This window comes from Mustela putorius, unplaced genomic scaffold (assembly GCF_011764305.1).
Source record: "Mustela putorius furo isolate JIRA1106 unplaced genomic scaffold, ASM1176430v1.1 tig00000129_pilon_pilon_pilon, whole genome shotgun sequence".
NCBI classification, from domain to species: Eukaryota; Metazoa; Chordata; class Mammalia; order Carnivora; family Mustelidae; genus Mustela; species Mustela putorius.
The window spans coordinates 51,662,774-51,688,839 of record NW_025421290.1 but is presented as its reverse complement, the minus strand read 5'-3'; the positions used below and the strand labels follow the sequence as shown (position 1 = coordinate 51,688,839).

General features: G+C 67.3%; 1 protein-coding gene across 7 annotated transcripts; it reads right to left on the bottom strand.

Moving 5' to 3' along the window:
- Positions 1–4,853: 4,853 nt before the first annotated feature.
- On the bottom strand, positions 4,854–25,583 carry ASPG (asparaginase). Of its 7 annotated transcripts, XR_006604998.1 has the most exons (17): positions 25,336–25,583; positions 20,549–20,657; positions 19,805–19,916; positions 17,724–17,849; positions 17,331–17,414; positions 15,957–16,083; positions 13,659–13,771; positions 12,242–12,424; positions 12,039–12,152; positions 11,382–11,498; positions 10,242–10,337; positions 9,868–10,031; positions 8,442–8,614; positions 7,984–8,070; positions 6,043–6,142; positions 5,707–5,787; positions 4,854–5,463 (listed from the first exon to the last, which is right to left on the bottom strand). XR_006604998.1 is itself a non-coding variant. In XM_004754603.2 (16 exons), the coding sequence occupies exons 1-16, from the start codon at positions 25,415–25,417 to the stop codon at positions 5,452–5,454; spliced, it is 1,707 nt and encodes a 568-aa protein (XP_004754660.1). In that variant the 5' UTR covers positions 25,418–25,583; the 3' UTR covers positions 4,854–5,451. The 7 variants fall into 7 exon arrangements, 2 of the variants coding, with proteins under 2 accessions (XP_004754660.1, XP_044930387.1); XR_006605003.1 differs by lacking the exon at positions 8,442–8,614 and having other exon boundaries at positions 5,707–5,783; XR_006605007.1 differs by lacking the exon at positions 12,242–12,424.
- Positions 25,584–26,066: the final 483 nt, after the last annotated feature.

The following is a 26,066-nucleotide window of genomic DNA, read 5'->3' as shown; positions in this document are numbered from 1 at the left end:
GCGCGTGGCCTCTCCACTCCCTCCCCACCGAGTTTCTGTCCGGCAAATCCTTCCTCGGACCACACAACCCTCGGCGCCTCTGCGCTCCGTCTACTACGCGGCGCAGGCCCCCCAGCTCCCAGGGAGCCCGCCAGGCTCACCCTAACCCGGTTCCGGGGAAGCCCCGGGCCAGGCGCGCTCCTTCAGCCCGCCCTCGGGTCCCCGTGGGAATTCGACGAACTTTCGAGAAGGGTGAGGCCCACGGGCGCAGGAGCGCGGCGCGGGTTCCCGGGGCCGGCCCCGTGCCAGGAGCGTGGGCCGGCCGGCGCGTCCACACCCCGCGGTTCCCAGCGCCCGGCGCCGCCCCGCCCCGGCCCCCGCCCCGGCCCCCGGCCCCCGGCCCCCGGCGTGCGGGCGCTGGGACCCGCGGGGCTCAGTCCGGCCCCGGGCGCACGCAGCGGGGCGCTGGGCTCCTCCCAGCCGGCGTGCCCCTGCCCCAGTCCCCGGGCCGCGCCTGGGTCGTTCCGGTCGCTGTCGCTGTCGCCGCCGGGCCCGCCGGGTCTAGTGGTCCTAAACATTTCACAATTGCGCTACAGAACTGTTGAACTGTTAAGAACCACTGCACCCAGCGCGCCGGGAAAGTCCGCGGTGCGCCGCGCTGCGGAGAGAAAGCCCGGCCGCCCTGCCGCGCCCCGCCGCCCCAGCTCCGCCCCGAGTCCCGCGAGCCCCGGAGCCCCGGCTGCGCGTCCCCTCGGCCCGCGCCACGCGTGGCCCAGCGGCTGCGTCCGTGCGGCCGCGGCGCCTTTTAAGCCATGCGGCCGCCCTCCCCCGCCGCCGGAATGCGACCGCGCCGCGCTGGCCCGACCGGTTTTTCCGGGCCAGGCGGCTCCCGGGCCGGCGGGTCGCGCGGCGGGTCGTCCGCGGCCCGGGTACCTGCTCGGCGCGCCCGCGCGGGGGTGGCCCTGACTCACCGGCCGCCCGGCCCCGCCCGGCGTCCCCGCCTCCAGCGCCCGGCCGGGGCGCACCTGGGCTCCGCGCTCCGGGCCCCGCGACCACGCCCGCTCCGTCGGGCCTGGGACCCGGGCGCCCAGACTCACCGCGGGGGGCGAGGGGGGATGACACCGGCCGAGCTGGTCCGCCCGGTGGCCCGGACAGGTGCGGGCGGCCCAGAGCCGGCAGGAGCCCGAGCCGCGTGCACGCCCCCGGGTGGGGAGGGGGAGGACGCGGGCCGGACCCGCCCCTCGAGGCCCCGCTCACTTCAAAGGGAGCTTCGTGGGAGGGGGAACAAAGAGAAAGTGAAACTAGACGGAGGCCGGAGGCAGGGAAGGAACGCGTCCAGCCGGTTCCTGGTTCTCAGACCCGGCTCTTCTCAGAGGGTGAGGAGGGGGGCCCGGAACCCTCACGCCCCCCACCACCAGGGCCCACTCTGGGAGCCCCATGCTGCTCCCATCCCCCACACAGGCCACCAGCCCTCGCCATGCCCCCGCGCCCCCAGCGTGAGTCACCCAGCCCCATGCGCTCTGGCCTGCCCACTTAGTCACCTGGAGATGCTGGGGGCCCGCCAGCTGCGGCCTCCGGGAGATCTTCCAGGGAGCTGCCCGCTGCGGGCAGATGGGGGCTAATGGGGGCTTCAGCTTTAGGAAAGAAAGTTTGGAGAGAGGTGTCGCTTAAGTCCCCAGCCCTCACTCTGAGCCCCTGGTGTGGCAGGTCAGACTCACTCAGCTAGGTTCAGGATGGTCACGCGCGGGACACACACACACGCACACCCAGCCCCCAAGACCAGTGTCTGCATAACCCGGGGGCCCCCACCCCCACTGACCCCAGCTAGGACACAGCCACCAAGTTATGACAGACATAAGGCATTTCCACACACTGTGTGGTTCGCCTGTCACAACCCTGCCACGTGAGTGGCAGAAGTTTTATTCTTTGCATTTTGCCGTGGGAGACACCGGCTCACAGAGGGGCCACCACTTGTCAGAGTCCGAAAGCTCTCCCGCCGCACACCCCTGCTGACTCCGAGGGCCTGGGCGTCTGTGCTGGGGGATGGCATGGAGGACACAGAGGCCTGTGACCGAGGAACAGGAGTGGACCCTGTCATTTCTTCCCATCACCATCACCACGGGGGTGGGAGGAGCCCACCTGTCCTGTCCCCAGCTCCCTGTCCGTCGGGGGCAGCCCCCTCCCTACACACTCCGCCCCCCCATGCCCCCTCCTCGTCCAGCAAAGCTGGGTCACGGTGTCCCGCATCTGAGGGGGCTGGGGAGGGAAGGATGACAAGTCCTTGAAGCTGTGGCTCCCACTTGAGGTGTGCCCAGCCAGGGAATGTCCTGCCGTGAAGTCAGGCAAGCTGCCGCTGGGAGCGGGGTGACCTGGGGGCCTGACTGAGAAGTCTGACTTTATGATGGAAGATACTGGGTAAACACAGACAGTGGCCTAAGGGAGAGACAGAGAGAAATGTTTCCCAGAGATAAGCCTGGGATCCCGGTGATCTGAGGGGCCGCTGGGAGCCAGGCCTCCCCCGGGGGGGTGAGGTGTGAGCAGAGCGGCTCCCCAAGGAGTCGGGGTCCTCCAAGACCCCACGGGCTCACGGTGCCTCCCACGTCCACCCAGCCCGTGCCCCGCCTAGCCTTGCACACCGGCCCCATGCCGTGTCCCCCGGGGGCACTTTCCAGAGGTGGGGGGGCTGCCCCAGGGCCAGGCCCATGTACCAACGTGCAACCCTGAGCACAGGACTGGCCCTTAGCTTTTTCAGCTGTGGAATGAGAAGGAAGATGAACCAGTGAGCCCTCGGGAGTGTAGCGGGGCCGTGAAGAGCCAGTGCGTGGCAAAAGGCGAGCCTCTACCATTGACCCGTGTGGCTGTTTCTCCTCATGTGTTGTGCTTGGGGACCAAGGGGACCGGCCATTTACTGCCTTGTTGCCACTCCGTGCTTCTCAGAGGAGCTGACGTACAGACGCAGACTGGCCTCTTGCCAAGGTACAGAACAGCTCTGCGCAAGTTTCCAGACGTGCACCTGTGACTTTGCACAGCTTTCCAAGAGACACATCCCATCCAGAAACTGCCCCTTGTCGGGCTCTGTGTCCCACAAGAGTGTGCAGGGGCCCAAGAATGGGGACCTCCCCCCACTGCAAAATCTGGCGGGGCGCTCCCCCAACCTGCCTGGCCGTGGAAGCTTCCCACCCACCGTCTGTCACCCACTTGGGGAAAGTCAGATGAACGTGTGCTCTCCATGGGACACCCAGGACCCAGCTGGACCTTCTACCCGGCGGGGTCCTCGTCCTGGGGTGCCATGGGACTGTCTACCCCAGCAGGGTCCTCATCCCGGGGTGCCATGGGACCATTTACCCCAGCAGGGTCCTCGTCCTGGGGACCCGTGGGACTGTCTACACCTGACACTTGCTCTGGGAGGGTGCTGCCTTGAGGACTGACGCGAGCCCCCACAGCTTTCACGATGTGGTGCTCTTCGGGTTCTGAGAGAAGCGCTGAGTCCTGAGTGGCCGTGAGCAGCAGGCTCTGCCCCAACCCCTGGCAAGTAGAGCCCAAGGGCTGGGTGCTTCCAGGGAGCTGTAGGGGGTTGGGGACAGAGAAGACATGGCGGGGGAGTGGGGCAGGGCTGCTTTACCACTTCGGGAGCTGAGTGGCGGCCTCCTCCCTCCTCTACTCCACGAGGCTCCCATCCAACCGTCCTGCCCCCCCCCCCCACCGGCAGCCACCCCTCTGACCGCCAAGCCCGGAGCCCCCTTCCTCCCCCATCCCCCCACTCATGGGGCCTTCATCAGGGTGTGGGGCAAAGGCTCCTCGGGCCCGGCCATGCTTATGTGGTGCTCCCTGGTTGTGCAAGGCCAGGCACACCCGTGTCTGGGCGAGAATCTGGAAGGCTGCCAGCCAAGGTGCCAGCCTGGGCCTGGGAACCAGGCGGAGGAGCCCGGGGGTGCAGGCAGAGCCACCCCCAGCCCGGCCCACCCGGGAGAGGTCCCAGCTACACTGTGGGTGCTAAGGGCAGGCTCTTGGGGGTCACACTTGTGGCCAACATCGGCAGGGCCCATACCCTCAGGCTGGGCGCAGCTCTCCCAAGCCTCCAACCCAGGGGACAGACAGACAGATGGACAGATGGATGGGAATCGTTACATGGGCAGTGGTGGAGAACCTGAATGGAGGTACCCCCCACCCCCTATGCCCCTCCCTCCCCCCACACTCCCCATGCTCAGCCAGGAGGGGTCAGGAACCATGTTGGGGCAGGGGGTGGGGGGCAGGGCAGGCTGCCACCCAGGGAGCTCTTGCCCCACTGGACTGCGTATAGTTTGGATGGAGAATCAGCCAGGGGGCCAAACACCGGATTTCAGCCCCAGCCAGGTCTCTGACGAGGCTCGGGGCTGTCCAACCCGCCTTAGAGAACCCCCCCCCCCCCGCCCGCGAGGCTGTCACAACCAGGCACCTAGGGCAGGCACAGGTCACCCCCTCATGCCTCTCCAGGTAGGGGCCTTGGGCACAAGGGGCTGGACTAAACCCCACCCAGCAGGCGGCCAGCCACTGGGAGGGGCCGGGAGGACCAGAGAGACGGGATGGTCCAGTCTGTACAGGGGGAGTCGAGCAGAGGCAGTGTGGGTGGGGGCTGCCTGGAGGAAGGCGCTTCAAGCTTTGAGAAGGTGAGGATCAGACCAAAGGCGATGGGGCAGGGGTCGTCTGGAGGAGGGAGCAGCCTGCACAAACCCGGGGAGGCAGGACAGCGGTGCAGGGCTGGAGAACACACCCCTCGCTCTGGCCTGGGAAGGGCTGGCTGGGTGTCCCTCACCCTCAGGCTGCCCTCTGCAGAGCCTGGGCACAAGTCCCCACCCATACCCATAGTCCTGGGACCCAGAAGGACCCACCAGAGCTGGGCTTCCAGACCTAGGGAGGGGTCCCCAGAGAGATTTTATTACCACTCCGCCCAACAAAATCTTCAGTCTGGGAAGCAGAGGGAAGCAGTCCCAGCAGTGGGGACACATCACAGAGTCCGGGGGGGGGGGGGGCTGTGATCCTCCAGCAGGCCCGATCTGTGCTGCAGCACGACGGCTTCAGGCTAGACACTAGGCAGCACTTCCTGAAAATGGGCCGCCTCCCGAGACTGCTCCCGTGCAGCACAGGTAGCGTATGGGGGAGGGGCAGGGAGACAAGCCCGGGCACCTCACCAGTAGGGCCCAGCCCTTCCCAGGGAGGGACCGGAGGATCGGAGCAAATCCGGTGACTTGAGAACCTGCGGGGTGGTCAGACGATGGAGTGGGGGAAGGAGGTGTGAGCTGGGGACTTGGCCCATCTACCCTGGGAATCACGGGGGAGCGCTGGGCCAAGGGGTCCCCATGTGGGGAACTGGCCCTGTGGGATAGGGTGGGGTCAGGGCAGGCAGGACGTAAAGTAGAAGGATCTGAGGTCCCCTCCGGGCTCTAGGAACCTCCTAGCCGTGGCTGGGGCCTTCCAGCGCCGTGAGAGCGTGCATCACAGTGTGGCCTGATAGGACAGAAGACAGGAGGTGTGAGCTTGACCCTGCCTACGGGAAGCCCTCCCTGACTGCTCCCTTCAGGCACACAATGTGTGCCCCATCTACAGAAAGAGATCTGCAGGCCTAACTGGCTGACTCATCTTGCCCTCCTCTGGTTCCATCCCCAGGACAAGCCCTTAGACATGTTCCCTAAGCCAGAGCCCAGTAGCGTGGGGAAGCCTTCAGTCCTGTGCGGAGCAGAGGGAACTTACTGGGCCTGGGGCCTGGGCACCGGCCCCACCCTCGAGGTTCTGCAGGAAGGTCACCACTTCCAGGTTCCCGGCTGCTTCTGCCTGTGGGAAGGAGCATGTGACCAGCAGCCAGGCCCCTGAGCCCCCTGCCCCCTGCCACCCGCCAGGATACCTTCCCTGGCTCTGACTCCTCTCCCCACAGCTCTGGTTTCAGGGAGGGGCCTAGGACGGGAAGGGAGAGCAGGACTGTGGGCACTGGGTGTAGGGGCTGGAGGAGGGGGAGCCCATGGGACTATCAGGAGGCCTTCCAGGAAGAGGTGGCCTAGGAGAGGGCAGCGGGGGCTCGGGGGCACTCACAATACGCAGGGCGCTGCGCCCGTCGTAGCCTGGGCTGCTCAGGTCAGCCCCCGCCTGCCACCACGATCGAAGGCCTTCGAGGTCCGCCCTGGCCGCCAGCCTGGCAGAGGGAGCAGAGCAGGACGAGCTGTCGGGGCCCCGGGACCCGCCACAAAGGCAGCCCCACCCAGCACCCCAGCAGTGGCTCGGGCCAGCAGGGCCAGAGTGTGGGTCCACTGCGGGTGAGCCAGTGGCCTGGAGGCTGGGTTCACCCCGCAGGGGGAGCCGTGACTCAGGTCAAGGACACGCACACGCACACGCACACGCACTCACACAAGCACACACACGCACGTGCGCCACCCCACAAGGAGGGCCACTCGCCAGCTTCCTATTTCACAACACAGCCCTCTGGGGCGGGGTCCGCAGAGGCGGGAGGGAGGGAAGTCTGCGAGGAGATGGCGCGGGGGCCTGGAAGGAGCAGGCGGCGTGGCGGCAGGGCTGGCTGGGAGAGGACCCCGCCCACCTGCCCTCGCCAGGGTCCTGCTCGCCTCACACCCTCTCAGGGGAGCCCACTCCCCACCCACGGGCCAGGTGGGGCAGCTGTGCTGGCCAGGGCTGCGGCACCCGTGGGGGGGCGATCCCACAGAAGGGGCCTCGGAGACTCCCTCCTGGTCAGCCCCCACAGGGGCACCGAGTGATTTCTGGGGTGAATCATGCAGGATGACACGGCCAGCCCCTCCCAGACCTGTCGCCAGCCTCCCCTGCCACCTCCCAGATCCAGCCAGGCAGCCCAGGGTGGACACGCCCTCCCCTGGGCAGAGTCCTGGATGCCCTGGGACCTGGCTGCCACCGCCCTTCTCGGCCTGTGTCCCCACCTGTCCCTGGAGCCAATGAGGCCAGCCCCCGGGGCAGCACAACCCGGAGCCAAGCCTAGAAGTCCCTCCAGAGCCGGGGCCCCTCCCTCCCTGGCGAGGCCCTAACACCCCAGCGCTTCTGAGAGCTCACCATGCCCCCGCAAGCCGGGAAGGGTGGGAGCTGGGTTGGCCAGCAGGGTTTGTCCCCCTGGGGACACTGAATGTCAGGGCGGGAAGGCCTGAGGCTGGGGGCCAGCGGGGTCTCTCCACCCCACCCCATATCTACGCCTGGGACCCCCAGGGTCGGCCGAGGCCAGCACCAAGGAATGGGGGTAGGGGAGGCACTGGCCAGTGGGGACAAGAGGGCCAGGGCTTCGGCGACTACTTGTGGGTAGACCGTGCACACACCCCTCTCCCCCGCCCGTCAGCCTGAGAGCCACGGTCCACACCCCTCCCCAGGCTTGGGGGCTCTGCCTTTCAGGGCTGCGGACCTGGGCTGCCTCCAGCGCCGCACCCTCGTGTCTCTGCTTCCCCACGGCCCCCCTCGGCACCTGGCCCCAGCTCGGGGGCAGCTGACAGGTGGCACGGAGAGACCCCAGGCAGAGCCACGGCAGCAGCCCGGGGATGGGGTGCCAGCGGATGGAGCAGGAAGCGGGGCTCCGCAGCCCCCGTGTTCCGGCCCACCCATGGCCAACACGCTGGCTGGAGACCTCCAGGACCCCGACTCCCCACTAGCCCAGGCCACCCAGGCCTGCCCGGGGGTCCCTCAGGGCACCTGTGAGTCCGAGCCCTGCCAGCCCCTGGCCGTGGTGGGCTGGGGCGGGGCCGCGGCTGCCCATGGGCCCCGGCTGGCGGCGGTGGGGACCAGGCCCCACTACCGCGAGGCCTGCGCCGGGGAGGACAGGGACTCAGCAGACCTGTCGCCTGGCTGCAAGTGGGTGACGGCTCTCCTCCCCCAGCCACCCCAGCCTCCAGGGCAGACTCCAGCGGCCGGGCGGGCACGGGGTAGGCCCGCCTCGTCTGAAGCCCCCCACCCGGCTGACGGCCCTTCCCGAAGGCCCTCCCCCTCCCACCTGCCCCAGAAGCCCAGGTGCCCCGGTGCCCTTACCTGCACAGCTCTGTCCCCGCGTCCTCCAGCTCCTGGGGGGACAGGCAGGCCCCAGCTGCCCGCAGCAGCTCAATGACACCCCGATGCCTGTCACAAAACACAGCGTGCAGACCGCACTGACCGCCTGCCCGGCAGCCGCCGCTCAGCACGGCAGCGACTCCCCCGCCAGCCCCCCGCCCCGGGCTCTGAACCAGTGCGGCTCCCCCTGCCCCGCCCCACCCCCTCCCTGGCAGCCCAGGGCAATGTCCCTTCCCACATCTGGGAAGCTTCTGGGACTTCCTGGGTCTGCAGGGTGGAGCCGGGTCTGAGGTACTGGGGGTGCGTGAACCTGGAGCTGCGTGAACCCCATGCTGGGGCCTCAGCCCTGACCCAGCCGCTCCTCTACCCACATGAGGCCTTGGCCACAGGCCCCCCCAGTCCCCATCCTAAGAGCCCCACGCACTGCCCACCGCACACACCCGCTGCAGTCAAGGCTGGGCCTGGGGAAGCAGAGTCAGCTGGGCCTGCGCTCTGCCCTTGGAGGGGGGCAGGGATGAGACACTGACAGACGTGAACCGGAAGGTCCCAGAGCAGGCCCCGACGTCTGTGGGTTTCCAGAGGCCGACTGGCCTGGGCCAGGCCTGGAGCCACCCTGGAGTGGGATGGGGATGTGTGGTGGGGGCAGGGCCGTGGTGGGGGCTTGGGGAGTGGGGGAGCAAGTGGGCAGAGCAAGGGAACAGAACGTGCAGACGCGGTCTCAGCAGAATCGCTGCCTGGCCCCTTCCCCCGCAGTGGCCTTGTACTGTAAATTGCATGGTCACCCCCTTTTAGGAAGCCTGGGGAGGAGGGTGGGGTCGCCCAGGTCTTGCCCTCCCCGCCCGGAAGAGCTCTCCAGGGCACAGCAGGTCCAGGCCCGGGAGTGAGGCCAGGAGAGTGAGGCTGGGAGACCGGTTTGGGGGGTGCTGTGGTGCGGGGGGGGGGGGGGGCAGGGATGAGGGGGCGGGACCGGGACCGGGACGGTGAGCTCATCACTCTCGACCCACGCCTAAGGACTCACAGCCTGGAATCTGCACCCAGATCACTCCAGCCCCGCACCCCCACCCTGGGAACCCCTGGCGCCGCGCTCACAGCCCGGTCAAGAGGGAGCTACCCGCCCTGCTCTTCACCGGGATGACATGCCCACCCCAGGGCGCACAGTGCCAGGGCACCCAGGACTGAATCGAGCCCGACAGTCGGGCCACCCCAGGTTCACGCACCCCCAGCCTCTCTCTGCGAGACTTGCCCACACTCCCTAGGATGGAGAAACAGGGGCATCTGGAGCCTGGGCAGACCCTAAGTCAGCCAACCAAGGGCTGAACACGAGGGCCGTGGCCTGCCCCCCAGACACACACACGTGAGCTCACACACCCGTGTTCACGTGTGCCCTCCCACACTCCGCACCGATACTGCTCTGGGCTCCTGGAGGGGCCCCACTCCACCCACAAGGTCTTCCCAGCAAGTTCCAGACCCCGTTCAGATAGAAGTCCCTAGAATATTGAGCTATGCTCCCTCCGAGCCCTGCCCACCGCGCGGCCACCTGCTCTGAGTTTCCACTATCAGCCAGAGCGGTAAGGCCCAGCCCTCGGAGAGACGCCAGGCAGGACAAGGGGGCGGGGGGAGCCGGGGACATCTTCAGGCCCGGGTGCCTGTCCTTCCAGCCCCCTGCTGGCTGCCCGCCCAGGCCCTGTGCCCAGCCGGGCCGGGGGTGGGTAAGGCTCTAGGAAGCAGATGTCCTTGGCCCTGCCGGGCTCTCCTGAGCAAGCTGGGTCACCACAGGCAAACCAGCAGCCGTCCTATGGCGGCCTGCCCCAGACTCACCCAATGGGACCCCCAGCCTGCATGCCCACTGTGGGGAGCCCCCAGTACCTGCCCTTCACGGCCAGCAGCAGAGGGCTGTGTCCGTCCTCGTCTCGGGGGCTCACGTCCACCCCTCTCCGTAGCAGCATGGTGACCGCCCCAGACTGGCCTCCCCGGGCGGCCGCGTGCAGAGGAGTTTGACCGTTAAAGTTCTCTAGGCTCAGGTCACTGCCCTGGGGTGACACAAAGGCTTGTCACCTCCTGAGGGAGGGCTGGGCAGGGTCAGGTAGGCCAGGAAGAGGGGATGGGAAGGGTCAGGGTGTCCCCCAGAAGCAGGGCCTGGCAGAGCAGGGCCCCAGGCCAAGGCTGTCCTGTGGCCCCCACCCCTGCCGGGGGACTGGTGTAGCTGGGGCTGGTCCCCAAGGAGGGGGCAGGGGCCTCACCAGGTCCCCAAGCGCCTGCAGCACCTCCAGGTCACCGGCATGGGCTGCAGCACAGGCCAGGCTAGGCAGCAGGGCCTCCCGTATGGCGTCAGCCTCCTGGGTAGAGAGAGCGGCACCCTGGAGTCTTTGGCTCGTCTGCCCCTGGGGAACCCGGGACCACGGTCTGGATCCGTCCTTCTGGGCGGGCCACCCCCCCCCACCCCCGCTAAGATGTGATTCCTTGGCGGTAGCCTCCACCAATGAGGGGGCAGAGACAGACTCACGACAAGACACCCGCTTTGGGGAGCACAGGAAGGGGTGCCTGGTCCCCTCACCTGGAAAGAAGGGCATACCTCCCAGGGCAGAGCTCCTACACGCTGCCTGCCCCTAGCCCTGGGGGTGCTGTGGGTCATCGAGGAGCTCCACAACACGCCAGAGGGTTGGGAGTGCCAGCCCAGCACCCCCAGCGCGGCCAGATCACGATGGCAGGATCCGTGATGGGTCCCGCAGACGGGAAACTGACACATGCGGCATAACCCGGGGAGCACTGGGACGCCAGGCCTAGATGTCTCGCCCAGAGGTGGCCGTGTGCTGGGTCACTGCCGTGGGCCTAGCCCGGCCTCAACCCCAGACCCTGGGCCCTCAAGTGTGACCCCAGCTCCCCTGCTGCTTCCAGGTCTGGGCTCCTGGCTGGGAGGGTGGAGGGGCTGCACCCGCAGGCCCAGGAAGACCCCAGCCCCCTCTCCTTCCAGCACCGGACAGACCGCGTACCCACCCCGCAGGCTGCCCCCCAGAGCCGCACCGCGCCTGGGGCCAAGACCAGCAGGCGGCAGGCCCTGCACAGCCGCGTGCAGCCGCCAGACGCCCCTTGTGCCCCGCTGGTGACAGGGCCACATTCCGCCTGCTGTCCATGTGCTGCGAGGTCTCCACTCAGCTGTTTTGGCCGCTGCCGCCAGGCGCCGCTCCCGCCTGACCCCTGAATCCTGGCAAGTCATCTCTGCCGAGCACCCAAGCCCTCCACCCAGGCCCAGAACCAGGCCATGCCTGGCCATCTCCTGCTTGGGCGGCAGTGGCGGGTGTGGTGGGTGTGGCTGGCGTGACCCCGCCCCCAGGCCCCGCCCCCAGGCCCCGCGCACGTGGCCCGCACACACTGGGCAGTACCTGGCTGAGAGTGAGGAGTTGGGCAGCCCCCCGGGCCAGAGCGCTGCTACTCAGTGAGGGCCGGCGCTCGGCCCCCGTGGGCAGTGTCATCTCGCCCCGAAGGTCCCTGGCCAGCAGCTGGGGGCGGAGAACACAGCAAGCCGGGGATGCTTGGAGCCCAGGAGCCCACCGACCAACCCCCAGGACCAGGCACCCCCAGGACCAGGCACCCCCAGGGCAGGCGGTGAGCCCGAAACCCCTCAGCGCAGTCCCCATCCCCCAGGCCCAGGCTTGACCCCAGCCAAGTCCCTGCAAGCTCACACACTCTCCACTGCCCCAGCCCCACCTCTCCCAAGGACCCTGTGGCCTCTGGCAAGGCTGGCTGCCTCTGAGGTGGCCCCTAGGAAGGCTGGAGGATGGGGGCCATCCTGAGCAGTGCCAGAGCACAACTCCCCGAGACAGCGGGAGAGCAGTGGTCTGAGCGGGGGTTAGCAAGGGCTGGTGGGTGCCCAGGCCTCAGAGCTGGTGCTTTCCCCCGACGGGGAGACCCTGCCTTTCTTCCTTTCCGAGCCAGGCACACACCCTGCTGGGCTGGCCCCACCATCTGCCCAGTCGCACCCTCACATGCCCTTGGGAGCCCTGTGACCCCTGCCCCCACACCCACAGCCCGAGGGGCACCTCTTTCCTGTCGTCCAGGGTTAGCCCAGGGTGGCCCAGCACGTAGGAGAGCTTGGCCAGGGCGGCCTCCGACGTCATGTCGAAGCCAGAGACAATGCCGGCGCCCGCCATGGCCTGTGGGGAAAGGGGTGTGAGCAGGAGATGGGGCGCAGGGTCACAGGGCCTGGGCCCTCCCCCTCCAGCTGCCGGCTCCCTGCCCCCACCATGCCAGCTGCGTAGTCAGAGGTCACGGCCCCCTGCAGGCAGTGGGAACAGTTGAGGATGATGAGGCCCCGCTGGGCCGCAGCCTGGAGCTCCCGCAGCAGGTCTGGCTTGGTGGGCCCGTTCCCTGAGCCGAAGGTCTCCATGACCACGCCCTTCAGGGGGGGCTGCAGGAAGGCCCGGACCTGTGGGGCCGGGAGGCGGGTAAGGCGGGCCTTGGCCTCCTGCTCCAGCAGTGGAAACCCCAGGCTTGTCCTGCACCATGGCTCGGTGGCAGAAGCAGCCCGGTCTCGCGGTCCGACCCCCAGCGGGCTACACAGAGAGTCCTGAGGGTCTGCGTCCCGCCTCACCGGTCAGGAGACACCTGCTCCCCTCCGAAGGCTGGACGGCCGTGGCAGGGGTGGCCACGATCAGAACGTCCCCTCCACACGGCTCCCAGCCCCATGGCCTTCACTCCAGCCCCTTCGCCCTGCCCTGTCTGAGACACAGCAGGGGATGCCCCTGGCTTGGCAGGATTTGGGGAAAGTGCCCAACACACACACAGGTTCCAAGTCAGCCAGGGGCACCGCCCCCGTCTCCTGCCCTGTGCCAAGGCTCCACTCAGAAGACAGACGACAGGGCCAGAGCAGCCCTTTCCGAAGCAGGCCTCCCTCAAAATCCCGGGGGCTCCCACCCCTGCACCAGCATCTAGAGGCCACCTGACTTAGGGAGGCCACGCAGTCTGGCCCCAGAGCCCCCAGAAGGCCTCCGACTCTGAGGGTCTCTGCCTTCAGAGGGGCCCAGGGAAGAAAGGCCATCACAGACCCCCAGCCTGTGAGGGACTCGGAGCCCAGAGCACAAGCAGGGGTGGTGTCGAGGGCTTGGGGGCCTAGTGCTTGTGGCCCTGTCCCGGGCTTACAGGAGCACCGTCTGGCCTGACCTCAGGCCCAGTCTCTGGAAAGGCCGTGACTGTTCACTCGAACTCTAAGGCCCGTCTTTCCTACCTGGCCTTCTGCTGCACGGGGTCCGTCTCACACACCACAGGGAGGAACGCCCGTCCTGGGCCCAGACTGAGACAAGCACGGGGACCCACAGGGAAAAGACCACCCCACCTGCCCCTAGTGCCCCTGGAGGGGATCGGGTCCCAGTTCACAGACTGTGACCCAGAGCTCAGGGGCAGCCCGCGCCAAGTCCCACCCCATGTGTGGGGACATCCCCATGAAGCCACCCCTGTCCACGAGGAAGAGGGGCCACGGTGCCCGGACCGTCACACCACCCCTGGCTAGTGTCTGTGGCCCCAGCTCCCTGAGGGGGACCCACATCCCCGCCCTCGACTGCAGCCATTCCTGGGCAAGGAGAAGGGGCAGTGCGGGGAAGGTGATGGCATGGGAAGGCCACAGGAAGCCCAGAAAGGGTGGTGGGGCCGGGGCGGGTCCCTACCAAGGCTGCGGGGATCCCAGGGTAGAGGCGCAGCAGGCCCACGTCGCGCTCCATGCTGCTGTGCACCACCAGCCGGGCCTTCCCTCGGGCCTTCCGCACGAGCTCCCGGTTGACTGTGGGGGCAGAGGTGCACGTGGGGGACGTGCGGGCCACCGGCCGGCCAGGACCCTTGGCCCGGCTCTCCAGCCCCGCTCCCGATACACACCCTGCCCACCGTCCGCGCAGTCCCAGGCGGGGTGCAGCCGCAGCCTGTGCACGGAGCCTGGGCGGCGAGGAGGCCCCACGGGGACGCGGGCGCCCGGGTCTTGCAGCCCGACTGAACGCAAGTGTGCAGGGGAGGGGGAGGAGAGGCGTTCCCGGACCAGGAACAGCACGCGCGGGCTTGGAAGCGCAGCGGCCAAACCCCAAGTGGCGTGTCCTCTGGGGTCCCGGGAGAGGCCAGACCACCCAGCCTCTCCTGCCCCGGACCGGGCACGCACCTCGCCCACAGCCCAGCAAGTCAAAGAATGAGCGAGTGAATGAAGAAAGGATGCGTCAGCTCTGGGGGAAGAAAGCCTCCCTCTGGCGCACCCCGAACACTTGAAGGCCAACCCCCCAGACCCTGGAAAGTGAGGGGTCCGTGCCCTTCCACGCACTGGCCCCCCAGAAAGCCAGTGTCCCTAGAGGTCAGAAGGTCACTGCTCCGCCAGGACACAGGCAGCAGAGCCCTCCCCAACTTCCTGCATCCTCCCAGCCCTCAGGAGCCCCAGGCCCAGCCCAGGACCCCACACTCTCAATCCCGGGCACAAGCCAGCCCTGATGGGGCAGAGGCTGGGCACTGATGGCCCTGCGGGCTCCAACCACTGAAGCCTATCCGAGGTAGCAGCTACCATGTCCAGCACGGGGGAACGCAGGCCCAGAGTGGGGAAGGGCCACCGAGGCCACCATCCTGTGTGCAGAGCCAGGACCAGAGTGGTGGGGAGAGGCGTCTCCAGGAGCCCCCGGCCCAGGGCTCCTCCCCACCCCCACCCAGGGGGGTGTAAGCCTACAGGCCTCCCGCTGTTGCTACCAGAGCAATTCACATGTGATAATAAGCCAGGGAACATTCCGGACACACGCTGCCCTCTCGCGCTGGATCCAAGGGAACTTGGGGGGATGGGTGGCAGGAGGGAGCCCACGGCATCCATCAGCAGCCAGGGGCGTCCTTAAATTTAGGGCCATGTGCCCCATCTGGGCGCGCAGATAAGCCGGGGCTGGGGGCGTGCTGCCAGCACGCAGGAATTATGACTGCAGGGGGGTCACAAACACAAAGAGAGCCCACGCTCCTCTCCCTGCGGGCTTGGACCACGCGCCTGAGAGCCCATGGGGCTCCCGGTCTGTCCCTCCCGGGGGCCGAGACGGAGGAGGAACGGCAGCACGGGGCGCACCGAGCCGGCTCCCTGCGCCAACACTCACCAACACTCACCAACACCCCCCACCCCAACACTCAGTGCGGGAGACTGAGCTGTCCTCTGCACAGAAGGCCCCCAGGCTCTGTGTGTCCCTCCAGCGCCGCCGACCCCCCAAGCCCCTGTCTACGATGGCCTCGCAGAAGGAAGTAACGAGAAGTGATGACTAAGGAGAGGACGGCTCGGCTGGCCGGGTGGGCGGGGTCCTCCTCGGCCACCCCCAGCAGGAGAGTGGGGCGCGGGGAGCCCCTCTGAACCCAGGCATCGTCCCCTCCCCCGCCCTCCTCGCTGCCCCCCACCCCAAGGCCTCCTCCCTCAGGGCCTGCCTCAGTGCGGCCCATGCCCTGTGGTCTGCCCAGGGCCCAGACAGAGCCCTGCCCTCCCCAGGGAGCTGCGCCCCGCCTGCCGGCCGGGGCATCCCCAAAGCTCCACTCCTGAGCCCCGCAGGGAGCCAGGCAGGGAGAGCAGCCGCTCATCCTTCGGTCCTCACCAGGGCTGGAGGGGCTCAGCGCTGCCAACCCCACCCCCGCCACGGAAAGGAGGCCAACCTGGTGCCCCCCACTCACACCCACACCCTCTCCTCAGGGCGCCCTCCGCAAGCAGGTGGGGCCCCGCCAGCGTCCGGAGCCCCAGCCATTCCCCAGGCCCTGAGCTGGGACTACCTGCTCCGACACCCCACCTCGGTGGGCCACGCAGGCAGCCGGCTCGGAGCAGCCCCTGACTTCCCCTCCCAGGGCAGAACAGAGCACTGTCCTCGCCCCCGGTTCAGGGGGTCCTCCGCAGCCCCAGACACAGGTTCCCAGCCCTGCTCCCTGCAGAAATCCCAGGGCAGGAGCCCTCACCCACTGGCCCCACTCCCTGCCTGGCTTACTTGTGACATCGGTGCCCATGACGGCCAGGGGGGGCAGGTGGGGAGAACAGAAGGCTGCGAACCTGCGCGAGTCCACCTTGGTCACTCGGTTGCCCCGAAACAGCTGATTCTGGAAGAAGAGGCAAACCTGCAGGGGAGGGAGAGGCCGTGGCTCAGCCCCGGGGAGCCCCTGTGCCCTCCAGCCTGCCCCCGCCATCGTGCCAGAGCGCTCCCTGCAAATGCCAGAGGGCTGCCCCAGCAGAGGCCTACCCCCCCCCCCCCACCCCTACCCCGCAGGGGGGCAGGGGGCGGGACGTGCGAGGGGCCCCGCCCCCCTCCCCTTCCCACTTGCCCACTGCCCCCACCGCGGCTGCCCAGGGAGCCCCCGTGAACTCAGCCCAAGGGTGCGGAGAGAGGCCTCTCCCTGGAGCGGCGGGGTCCCAGCAGGCCCTGCTCCGGAGCTCGGGTGGTGGGGGCTCTGGAGCTGCCCACCCCTGTCTTCTAGTCCCTCTAGAGCAGTTCTCCTGGGTAGGGGCAGGGGGCACAGCCACCCCACACGTGGGGGACACTGCCTCCCCAGGGTGGGTGCCCGCCTCCCAGCACGGGGTCCCCTGCAATGTGGGGGGGTGTTGTGAGGTCCCCTGTGGCCCCCGCGAAGGGGTTTGCTGAACAGGGAAAGCCAGCTGCACAGCCAGACGGGGCGGCCGACTTCTACAGAGACTGCCACGCACACACACACACAGTGTGAGCACGTGTAAGAGACGTAATCTGGGGGCGCCGGGGGCTCCGTCGGTGAAGCCTCTGCCTTCGGCTCAGGGCCTGGCCGCAGGGTCCTGCGGTGGAACCCCGCACCGGGCTCCCTGCTCAGCGGGGTGTCTGCTTCTCCCTCTGCCCCACACCCCACTGGTGCATGTGTTCTCTCAAATAATAAATAAAATCTCTTTTAAAAACATTATGTATGTATTTATTTGAGAGGGAACACAAGCAGGGCGAGCAGCAGAGGTAGAGGGAGAAGCGGACCCGCCGAGCAGGGAGCCTGACGTGGGGCTCCACCCCAGGACCCTGGATCATGACCTGACCCAAAGGCAGATGCTTAACCCACGGAGCCACCCAGGCGCCCCTCAAATAATAAAATCTTAAGAAAAGAAAGAAAAGATTCATAATCTGGAAGAAAACACAGCACTCTGTTCCCAGCAGCCCCTCTGGGAAGTAAAACGTGGGTGGTGTTTCCTTCTGCCCGCCTTATCTCCGGAGTTTCTCTATGATGACAGCTTAGGGCACGGGGGAGGTGAAGGCAGATCTTTCAACCCTGCAGGTCCCACCCGAGAGCCTCCCCCAACCCCTCGCCTACACTCCAGAGGCCGAGCCCCACCCCCACACCAGGGAGGGCGGTACCTCGGGGATCACGTACTGGCCCGCCATGAGCAGGGCGCCCAGCAGGTTCTCCCGGCCGTCGTTCCACAGGGCATGGATGGGCACCTGGGCGAGGAGGCCAGAGACGGGCTAAGGCTCCCGCGGCTCCCGACAGCGGCATCAGTGGGAAGCATGACAAGAGGCACAAAGTCAGGGCAGCTGGACAGGGCTGACAGCAGGCCACGCACCCACCCCGGGAGAGCAGAACCGGCACCGGCGGGACCCACGGAGCTGCCCAGCACAGCCGGCCGGCACCAACCCATGGGCGCTGCCTCTGGGAGCTACAGGGCTGAGAAAGAGGCCCGGGGTCCAGCCCGGGTTCCCCCTGTGGCCTCAGGGAGGCCCTCATGCTCCCCAGCAGGCCTGGGCCATTACCTGGGCGCCCGTGAGGATGACAGTTTTCTGCAGGTTCTCCAGCACGAAGGAGAGCACGGAGGCCGCAAAGGCCATGGTGTCCGTGCCGTGAATGACCAGGAAGCCGTCGTACTGCCCATAGTGTCTCTGTGGGGCGCAGCAAACTCAGGCAGGCCTCCACCCGAGGAAGAGAGGAAAGGGTCCCCGGTGCAGAGGGAGGGAGGCAGGGAGGCACTGGTGGGATCTTGGCCACCGCTGGCCGGGAAAACCTCTGGAGGATCTGCGCTAGACTTCCGGCCAGCATCTCCCCCAGGTGACAGTCAGTCATGGCTCCCAAGAGCACAGGTCAGCCGGAGGGCTACACCAGGACTCAGCTCAGGACTCCTGCGGAGCCCTGTGCCATGTGACCCCTGCCTCCTGGGCAGGCAGCTGCAGGGGCCAGTGAGCTGTGAGCCCACGGTCCAGCAGGAGAGCCAGGCAAGGACATGGCAAAAGGGCACAAGGCACAGCCGGGGCTGGGAGCTGGCGGGTGATCTGGGTGGCTGGCTGGACCAGGACCCGACAAGAGGGCAGGACACTGGCAGGCAAACGTGGGGAAGAGCCCTTCCAGGTACAGCAAAGCCTAGAAGGCCTCCCAGACACGCTGGCCGCCTCTGCAATTCATCCTGTGGCCACCAACTAGAGGGCAGCCAAGGCTGGGCCTTGGAGGGTGGATGGCCCAAGCTGTGGATGCAGGGGGCACAGTTCTGGGAACCAGCGGGGCCAAACCCACCTGAGGGGAGCATCCTTCCTGGCCCATTGGAAGACCATGCCAGGCTGACCCTAACTGCGGTTGCCGAGCAGTGTGGCAGGCTGGGGCACCCTCTGCTGGCCACATGGGGCACTGCCACAGGCGGGGCCACTAGGGCCCCAAAGGCCCTTTGAGTCTGCGCGCTGGACACTGTGACCAGGACAGCAGTCCGGGAGCTCAGCAATGCGGCCAGGCCCCAACCAGAGGACGCTGCTGGCCACACACCAGGGAGACTGCCCCAGACTATGGCCACAGACATGTCCACTGTCAGCTAACGGGCCCATTCAGGAATGTAAGGACCAGGCCCAGGACCACACACGGTCCCCCTCACAGTGAGAGGGGATGGGGCCCAGGAGGCTGCCTTCCCCCGCCCCCAGAGGCAGAAGAACACAAGCGTGGGGCGGGGGCCAGTCCCCAGCTGCCGGGAAGATGAGTGTATGCGATGAGCCTCTGAGGCTTCTTAAGGGAGGCAGGTGAGAACTGGGCCTGGAGAGGGCAGGAGGGCGAAGTAGGGGTGGGAGGGGGCAGGAGGCAGTCGGGTGGCAGGCCAGGCTTGTGCGGGAGCGGGGCTGGCGATGATGAGGTGGGGCAGAGCAGAGAGGAAAGCTGACGAGGGGGGTCTGGCACCAGGTAAGGGGTCCGCACTGGGTGCTGTAAACCAGAGAACTGCACAGGGTTCTCTACCTTTTATGGGCCCCAAATCCACTAAGTCCCTGCCTTCAGGGCGGGTGGGGTGAACGGGAGGGAGGACGGGGGGGGGGCATGGAGCCTGTCAACCTGCAGGGAAGCACACAGCATCCCAGCCCAGGACACGAACCAGGACAGCCGTCTGGGACATTCCCCCACGGGAAAGGAGACATGGCCCTCGCTGCCCATCCTCTGCTTGTACAGGGGAAAGGGCCTGAGATGTAACCTGAGGGTCCAGCACTTTCCTAAAACTGTCATTTCCTGATGCTCCCAAGTCTCAGGCCAGGCGAGCAGACCCCACCTCCCCAGACCCCAAGGGGAGTGCTTCTGAAGCCCCAGCCACGCCCAGCCAACCAGCCCCGCCCATACCCACCCACCCACCCAGTATACTCAGCTCCACCCACTCCTAGCCACGCCCAGACCCTCAGCCCCTCCCAGTACACACAGCCCCACCTACACTCCTAGCCACGCCCACTCGCAGCTCCCCCAGTACACAAGCCCCACCCTCCCAGCCCCGCCCAGTACACTCAGCTCCACCCACACTCCTAGCCACGCCCGCTCGCAGCCCCGCCCAGTACACACAGCCCCACTCACACTCCCAGCCACGTCCACACTCCTCAACTACCTCGATGGTCTGAGCGATCTGAACCCACTCAGAGATGGTCATGTCACTGGAGTCAAAGAGGGGCTGGCACTCCAGCACGGTGTAGATGACTCTCTGGTCGGGGCTGGCGGGCCTGCGGGAGGCAGAACAAGGACTCCCGCTCTGCCCCCTGCTTCCCTGGCCAGCTCTGCTCCCCCCACCCCACCCTGCCGACCCCTGCACCAGGGACTTCTCAGTGGGCTCCATATATCCAGTGTCTTGGCATCCGGAGGACAGGGCCTGGCCTCCCCCAGGGACCTCAGTCCTCAGAAGGGTTCAAGGATGGGGCAGGACCGTCTGCGCCTCACAGCACCAGCTCTGAGAGGGAGGCTGGGGCCGCCCTCCGTGGGCCAGACAACGACCCTGGGAGGAGAAACTCCGGCAGGAGGGAGCTGGGGGACCAGGAGGGGGACTCCCCCCGCAGCCTGACAGCCGTGAAGGCAGCCTTGGCCGAGAGCTGAGAGGTAGGGGGACCCTTACACGAGGGGAGACAGCCTCCGCCTCTCTTGATGAGCTTGCATCCACATGTGCTGGGGACCCCGAGGTGGGGGAGTCCGAGGCTCACTTGAAAGGGGGCTGTTGGTGGTTCTAAAGCCAGGAAAGCGTGAAAGGACATCAGTGAGCAGCCAGGCCTGCGAGCCTTGCAGGCAGCCGTCGCAGGACAGCTCTACCCCACTGACAGCCGGTGGTCATCCCCACCTGGGACCCCACGGAGCCCCCACTCACGGCAGCACCAGTGTGTCCTCCGGGAGGCCAGAGGCCCGGGCGTACTCTTCATCATGGAACATAGGCAGTGACCTCAGGACAGCGGCCAGGCCACTCCCAGGGACGAGCACTACGGGCAGAAGCCGGATTGGGGGCAGTGTGGGTCAGGGCCAGCAGCCACCGCTGACTCCTCTAGCCGCTGGCTCCTCCCTCCGCATCGGGACATCTACCCGACATGCTGGGGGCCAGGTCTGGGCAGGGCTCGGGTTTGTCGGGGGAGAAACTGGTGAGGATGGGCAGCTGCTCTGTCTGGACCGGACAGTTTCCTGGGGAGCCCGTGAGACAGCCCCAGGGGCCCTGCCAGGGGCTCTGGCCCCTCCACCCAGGGCCAGGTCACTCCGTCTGCCGCCTTTTCTCTCCGTGCAGCCCAATGGACCTCCGGATCTTCCCCCACTTCCCAGAAGGTCCACACCAGCTCCTGCTCACAGACATACGATCGGCTCTGTCTGCAAGTCGTTGGTCCAACCCCCTTCAAGTCCAGCAGGTGCTTCACCCCAGCTCGGGCTGCTACCTCCAGGAAGTCCTCCGTGATGTCCAGGCCCACGCCCCCCCCACGCACTGCCCAGCTGCCCTTGTACCTCACTAGACCACATGCAACCCCTCCACAACGCACGCAGTCCAGGCCCTCTGCCTGCAGCCTCGGTGTCCTAGAAACCTGCACCTAAGGCCCTGGACAGAAATGGTGTTGTGTCATGGAAGAGCCCTACTACGTTACAGGTGTGTTTCCTAGAAACAAGCCTTGGCAGAGGCTCTCAGGCTTCCAGGTCCTAACCTTTTGTTCCAGCCTGCTTCCTACCAGCACCGTGACCTTGGACAGGTCAGCTAACTTCGCTGGGCGTCTCCCACAGGCCTGGCTGTGCTGGGCCCCTCCTTGAGACACGTTCTTATCGGAAACAAGTAGGAAGCACATCTGTGCTCATCTCACAGTGGCGGACGGTGAAGCGTCAGCCGGGCTGTGAGCTCACTGGGACTGTTTCCCCGCCCCAAACCCCCTCGGAGTGTCCGCCTGCCCGTTAACGCCCGGGCCCCAGCTCCTGCCAATCCCCCGGCCAGCACGGGCAGACCGGCCCCATGGCTGCTCAGGGATGTGTGTGGCAGAGGGAACCCCGGTGGGGACGCACCGTGAACAATGTGCCCTCGCCTCGCACGCAGCCCCGGCAGGAGCTCCACTCACGCCTGCCGCAGAAGCATCAAGCCAATGGGGCCAGGCGGACAGAGGGGACATCAGCATGCGACTGCCGTGGAGGAACCGGGCAGGGAGAGGCACGGAGGCTACAGTGGTGCGGCCACGGCCAAGGAAGCGGGAAGGACGGACCCTTCCTGCCCGAGGTCAGATGCCTGCCCAGAGCAGGGGTGGGGGGCACCCTCCTGCGCACTTGATCGAACCACCCCGGGAAACACACACGACCACTTTCCACTGCAGCTCCTTGTGGTGGGTGACGCAGGGCAGTCTGCAAAGCTGAGGGTCCCACTGCGGGGCAGGTGAGGTGGGGATGCACTTGGTGTGGGTTTCATGGGACACACGTATGATGTGGGTGGTCACCTGCTGACCCTTGGAGGGGCAGTGGCTGCCAGGGACATCCTGCTTCCACAAGGTGGGGAGGGGCAGGGCTGAAGGGCCCCCCGGAAAGGACAGGACCCCGCTGTCCCACCAGCCAGGGAGCATGTGGGCAGCACAGGCCAAACTGACCCAAGGAAAGGCCTTGCTCTCCTGTTGTTCTCGGCACACAATCCTGTGGCGGCGTGGGGGCTGCTGTCCCGCCAGAACAGCACAGGGAAATGCCCAAAGATAAGGGGGCGCCGCCGTGAGAGAGCATCAGCAAGTTAATGAACAAAACAGTTTTCTGATACCCTGGCTTTTTAAAACCAGTGATTTGTTATGATTTCCTTAATCATTCCAAGTAAATGTTCACGTTGAACTCTGATTTTGTAAATCCTGTTATTTTTCTCAGCGAGGGCCCCCACACCAGGTGCCTGTAAAACCAGAATGTGGTCTCGTCCTTGGGCCCCAAAGGCAAGGGGCCGCAGCTCTGCACCCACCAAACCGCTCGTGTGCACCCTAGGACAGCAGATCCCCCTAGAACCACCTATGGCTTGGGCTCCAGACGTGAGTTTACGAGCACGTGGGACTGTTCAGGAAGGAGGGCCGGGCCGAGGGCTCAGATGCCGCAGTCTGATGACGAGGCTCGGCGGCGGGAACTCCTGCGATCGGCCAGGCTGCCCTGGCGCTGTCGGATGCCCGGCCCCCCAAAGCTCTGCTCCCTGGGCTCTGTGTGCGAGTGCCCGCAAGGGCCGCTACGGTGGCGGCAAGCAGGGAGGGGGTCCTGGGTTCCTCGGCTGTGTGGGAGGAGGCCCCAGGTGCCGCTCAGCCTTGGGCTCGGGGTCATCATCTGCCTTCTTTTCATGGTGCCCCGGGCCGTACGACATCTTTCCTGAACCCAGAGATGGTACGGGTCAAGGGTTGTCCCCAGTGGCTACGGCCTCTGCCCTCCGCTGGCCGTCCTGACCTTGGGCAGGCTCCGACCCACGGCGCTGTGTGCCCTGCAGGCCAGAAACACCAACAGTGCCGATCCCAACAGATTTGCTGTGGCTGGCCTGCGCCCTCACCGCCCCTCGCCACCCTGCACCGCTGGAGCCCTGTCAGCAGTGCAGGGCGAGTTAATCATTGATGCGGTTCCCATCAGAACTCTGGGGAAGGGCCCGGAGTCCTGAGATCAACAACCCGGGCAGGGCTTGGAGCGGCCAGGAGCCCGGCTCCTCCACCCGCCCTCATCCTGCTCTTGCCCTGGCCTGGGGTGCAGCCCTGGTCCCCAGACACCTTTTCACTCTACAACATTTTTAGCCAGAAAAGCCAGCGGGAGATGCGTGTCCCTCAAGAACACGGAGAGCCAGTCACGCACTAGAGCAGGCCCAGGACCCTCCCTGGTCTCAGGAGCCGGGGATCAGGGGTTGCATGATGCTAGAGGGCCAGCAGGGACCAGATCCCACACCTCTTCCTCCTTTGTCCTCTGGCCCGTAAGTCACGGGCTCCCTGAAGCCTTCCTGAAGGGGGAGGACTGGCAGCGCCGTGGGGCAGGGAACGGAGCAGGCCACATGAAGGCAAAGCCCTTAGCCAGGAGCGGAGAGAGGCCACTGTGGCTCGCGAGGACGAGGCACCCCTGCCTCGGACTGGAGGCCACCTGCCCCCTAGCCAGCCGCTCGGCCAGAGCTCTGAAGACCAGCGTCATTGCCAGCTAGGACAGGCTGGCCGCTCTGGACGCAAGAAGGTGCTTGGTGGCCTCACCTTCACCAGGCCAGACGGCCCCAGGCCCAGGGAAGGCTCTAAGGGATTCTGGAAGATTCCTCCCTGTAGGGAAGAAGACCCCCGACCCCCACCCCCAGGCTCTCTTTCCTGAGTCAGGGTCTCTAATTCACTTTCTGAACAGGTGAGTTTGCAGCTTCTCTGACCACAAGGCCGCCCGGGAGAAGCAGGGGAGGGGGGCACAGCTGGTGGGAGGGGGCGGAGTCCACCCTCTCTGCAGCCCAGCCCCTGGGAGCTGCGTGTTGAGCACAAAAGAACTGCAGCTGGCCCCATGCCAAGCCTGGGGGAGCAGGATGGGGGGTGGGCGCAGGGCAGCTACCACCTCTGGGCCCCATCTCCCTCCTCCCAGCCCCGCCGGCTCTCTCCCACCTCCCGGGAAGCCCCCCGACCCCGTGCCCTCCAGGGAAGCGGGGAGCCAGACGCAGGATCCTGCCCAACGGGCACCCACAGCCCTGCGTGTTCCCGGCGCACGGCCTTTGTGACCTTCCTCACATGCTGCCACTGGTTCGGTGTCCGCCCCTCTATGGCCTGCGGGGCGGGGTGCAAGCAGCCACAGCAGCCCCTGCACGGTGGTGTCCGCCGCCACCTCCAGGCTTCAGGTCACGCACCAGCTAACCGGGTCAGAGAGGCAGAGGGCACAGCAGCCGCAGGCGGGCGGGCGGGTGGACAACCAGGTCCCTGGGCCCAAGCCCCTCCAGGACAGGGCTCTCTCTACACAGGCCTGAGTCCTGGGGCTCTGCAAGGCGGGGCCTCAAGAAATGTCCCAACTCAGTGCTGGCGTCCCAGATGGAGTAACCGGGACCGAGGGGGGAGCGGCCGGAGCCACCAGGAGCCACCAGTGGTGTCTGAGTCACCACTCCCGAGGCTGAGGGTTCGTCCTGGACTGCCTGGACATCGGGGAACCGTCTCCCCCTCTCCCAGGAATGCCAGAATGTTCTGGATGCTGTGGGCAGCCTTCCTCTTTCTGGGCCGTGGGGGACCTCGCTGTAGGTGCTTGGCCCCCACTTAGGGCATCCTGGCTTGGGGTGGCCTGCGAGCTCCAGCACCCCCGCCCGGGCCCTCACCCCCCAGCAGCAGCCACTGCCACAGAGGCAAAGACAAGATGTGCGGCTCCCTGAAGCCTCCTGCCGCCCCTGAGCTCACTGCTGTCAGGAGCCCTCCCTGCGAAAGGCCAGGCGTGGTCTCACTGCCTCTGTCGCCGGAGGGGAAGGCCTGGACGGTGGAGACACACCTGCCCACCGCCCTGGCCACGGGGAAGGGGGAGGCGGTGGGGCAGAAGCCGCAGGGCCCTCGGGTGGGGGGGCGCCCCTCTGTGCTGAGGGTTCCAGCCGCAGCTGAGGGGAAGGGGCTGAGAGCGCCCCAGAGGGCCCCCAGTGCCCGGCCCTGGCCTGAGAAAGGTCACTGGAGGTGAGAACGACCCGACCCCCACCCCAGGCCGCCGACTCACCGCCCTGCTCGCTCCGCATGCCGATCGTGCCGCCGGTGTAGATGGCCAGGAGCCGTCGCTGGGGCCCCAGGGCGCGCGCCATGCCGACCTCGGGACCAAAGGACCGACGCACCGGGACCGAGACCCAGGGGAGGAAGGGGAGGTGGCGCGGCGCGGAGGGCAGCCCGGGGAGGGGCGGGCGTCCACCTGCCCGGGGCAGTGCTTGGGCCCGAAAGCGCGGAGAGCTGTGGGGGGAGCGGCGGGCGGGCGGGGGCCGTCTGGGGCGGGGGCGGGGCTGCCGGGGCGGGGGCGGGGCTGCCGGGGCGGGGCTGCCGGGGGGGGCGGGGGGGGGGCGGGACTGCGCGACCTCGGGCCCTCCGACGGCCGACCGACAGTGGCCCCCGGTGCTGGAGCGGCTGGGGCCTGAGAGACGCAAGCCAGCGCCTTGCGGTTGGCCTGGAGGACCCCCAGCGCAGTGGGGCCGCCCTCCCCTCCCAGGCGGGGCCCGCAGAAGCCGGTGCCGTGGCCACACCCGCGCTGCACTCCTGGGGTGGGGTAAGGCAGAGACCCCCACCGTCCACGCACACAGGTCCAGGAGGGCGGGGGGGGGGGGACCCCTCCGGGGCTAGAGGCCCGCCCCGCCGCCCCCGCACGCCCCCCTGCAGGGCACCGGAGCCTCGGGTCACGGTTCGGGTTCGGCTCCGGAGCAGGTTCATCCCCGAGGCTGGATTCCCCGAGGCCCGCATCCGGAC

Excerpts from the sequence above, each read along its gene's own strand:
- ASPG (XM_045074452.1), bottom strand. The coding sequence starts at position 25,417 with ATGGCGCGCGCCCTGGGGCCCCAGCGACGGCTCCTGGCCATCTACACC. Across the intron at positions 13,772-15,956 it reads CATGGGCACCGATGTCACAA|TCAACCGGGAGCTCGTGCGG; the intron begins GTAAGCCAGGCA and ends CTGCCCCCACAG. Across the intron at positions 8,615-9,867 it reads CTGCTGGCCGTGAAGGGCAG|GGTGGCTCCAGGCCTGGCCC; the intron begins GTACTGGGGGCT and ends ATCCCACTCCAG.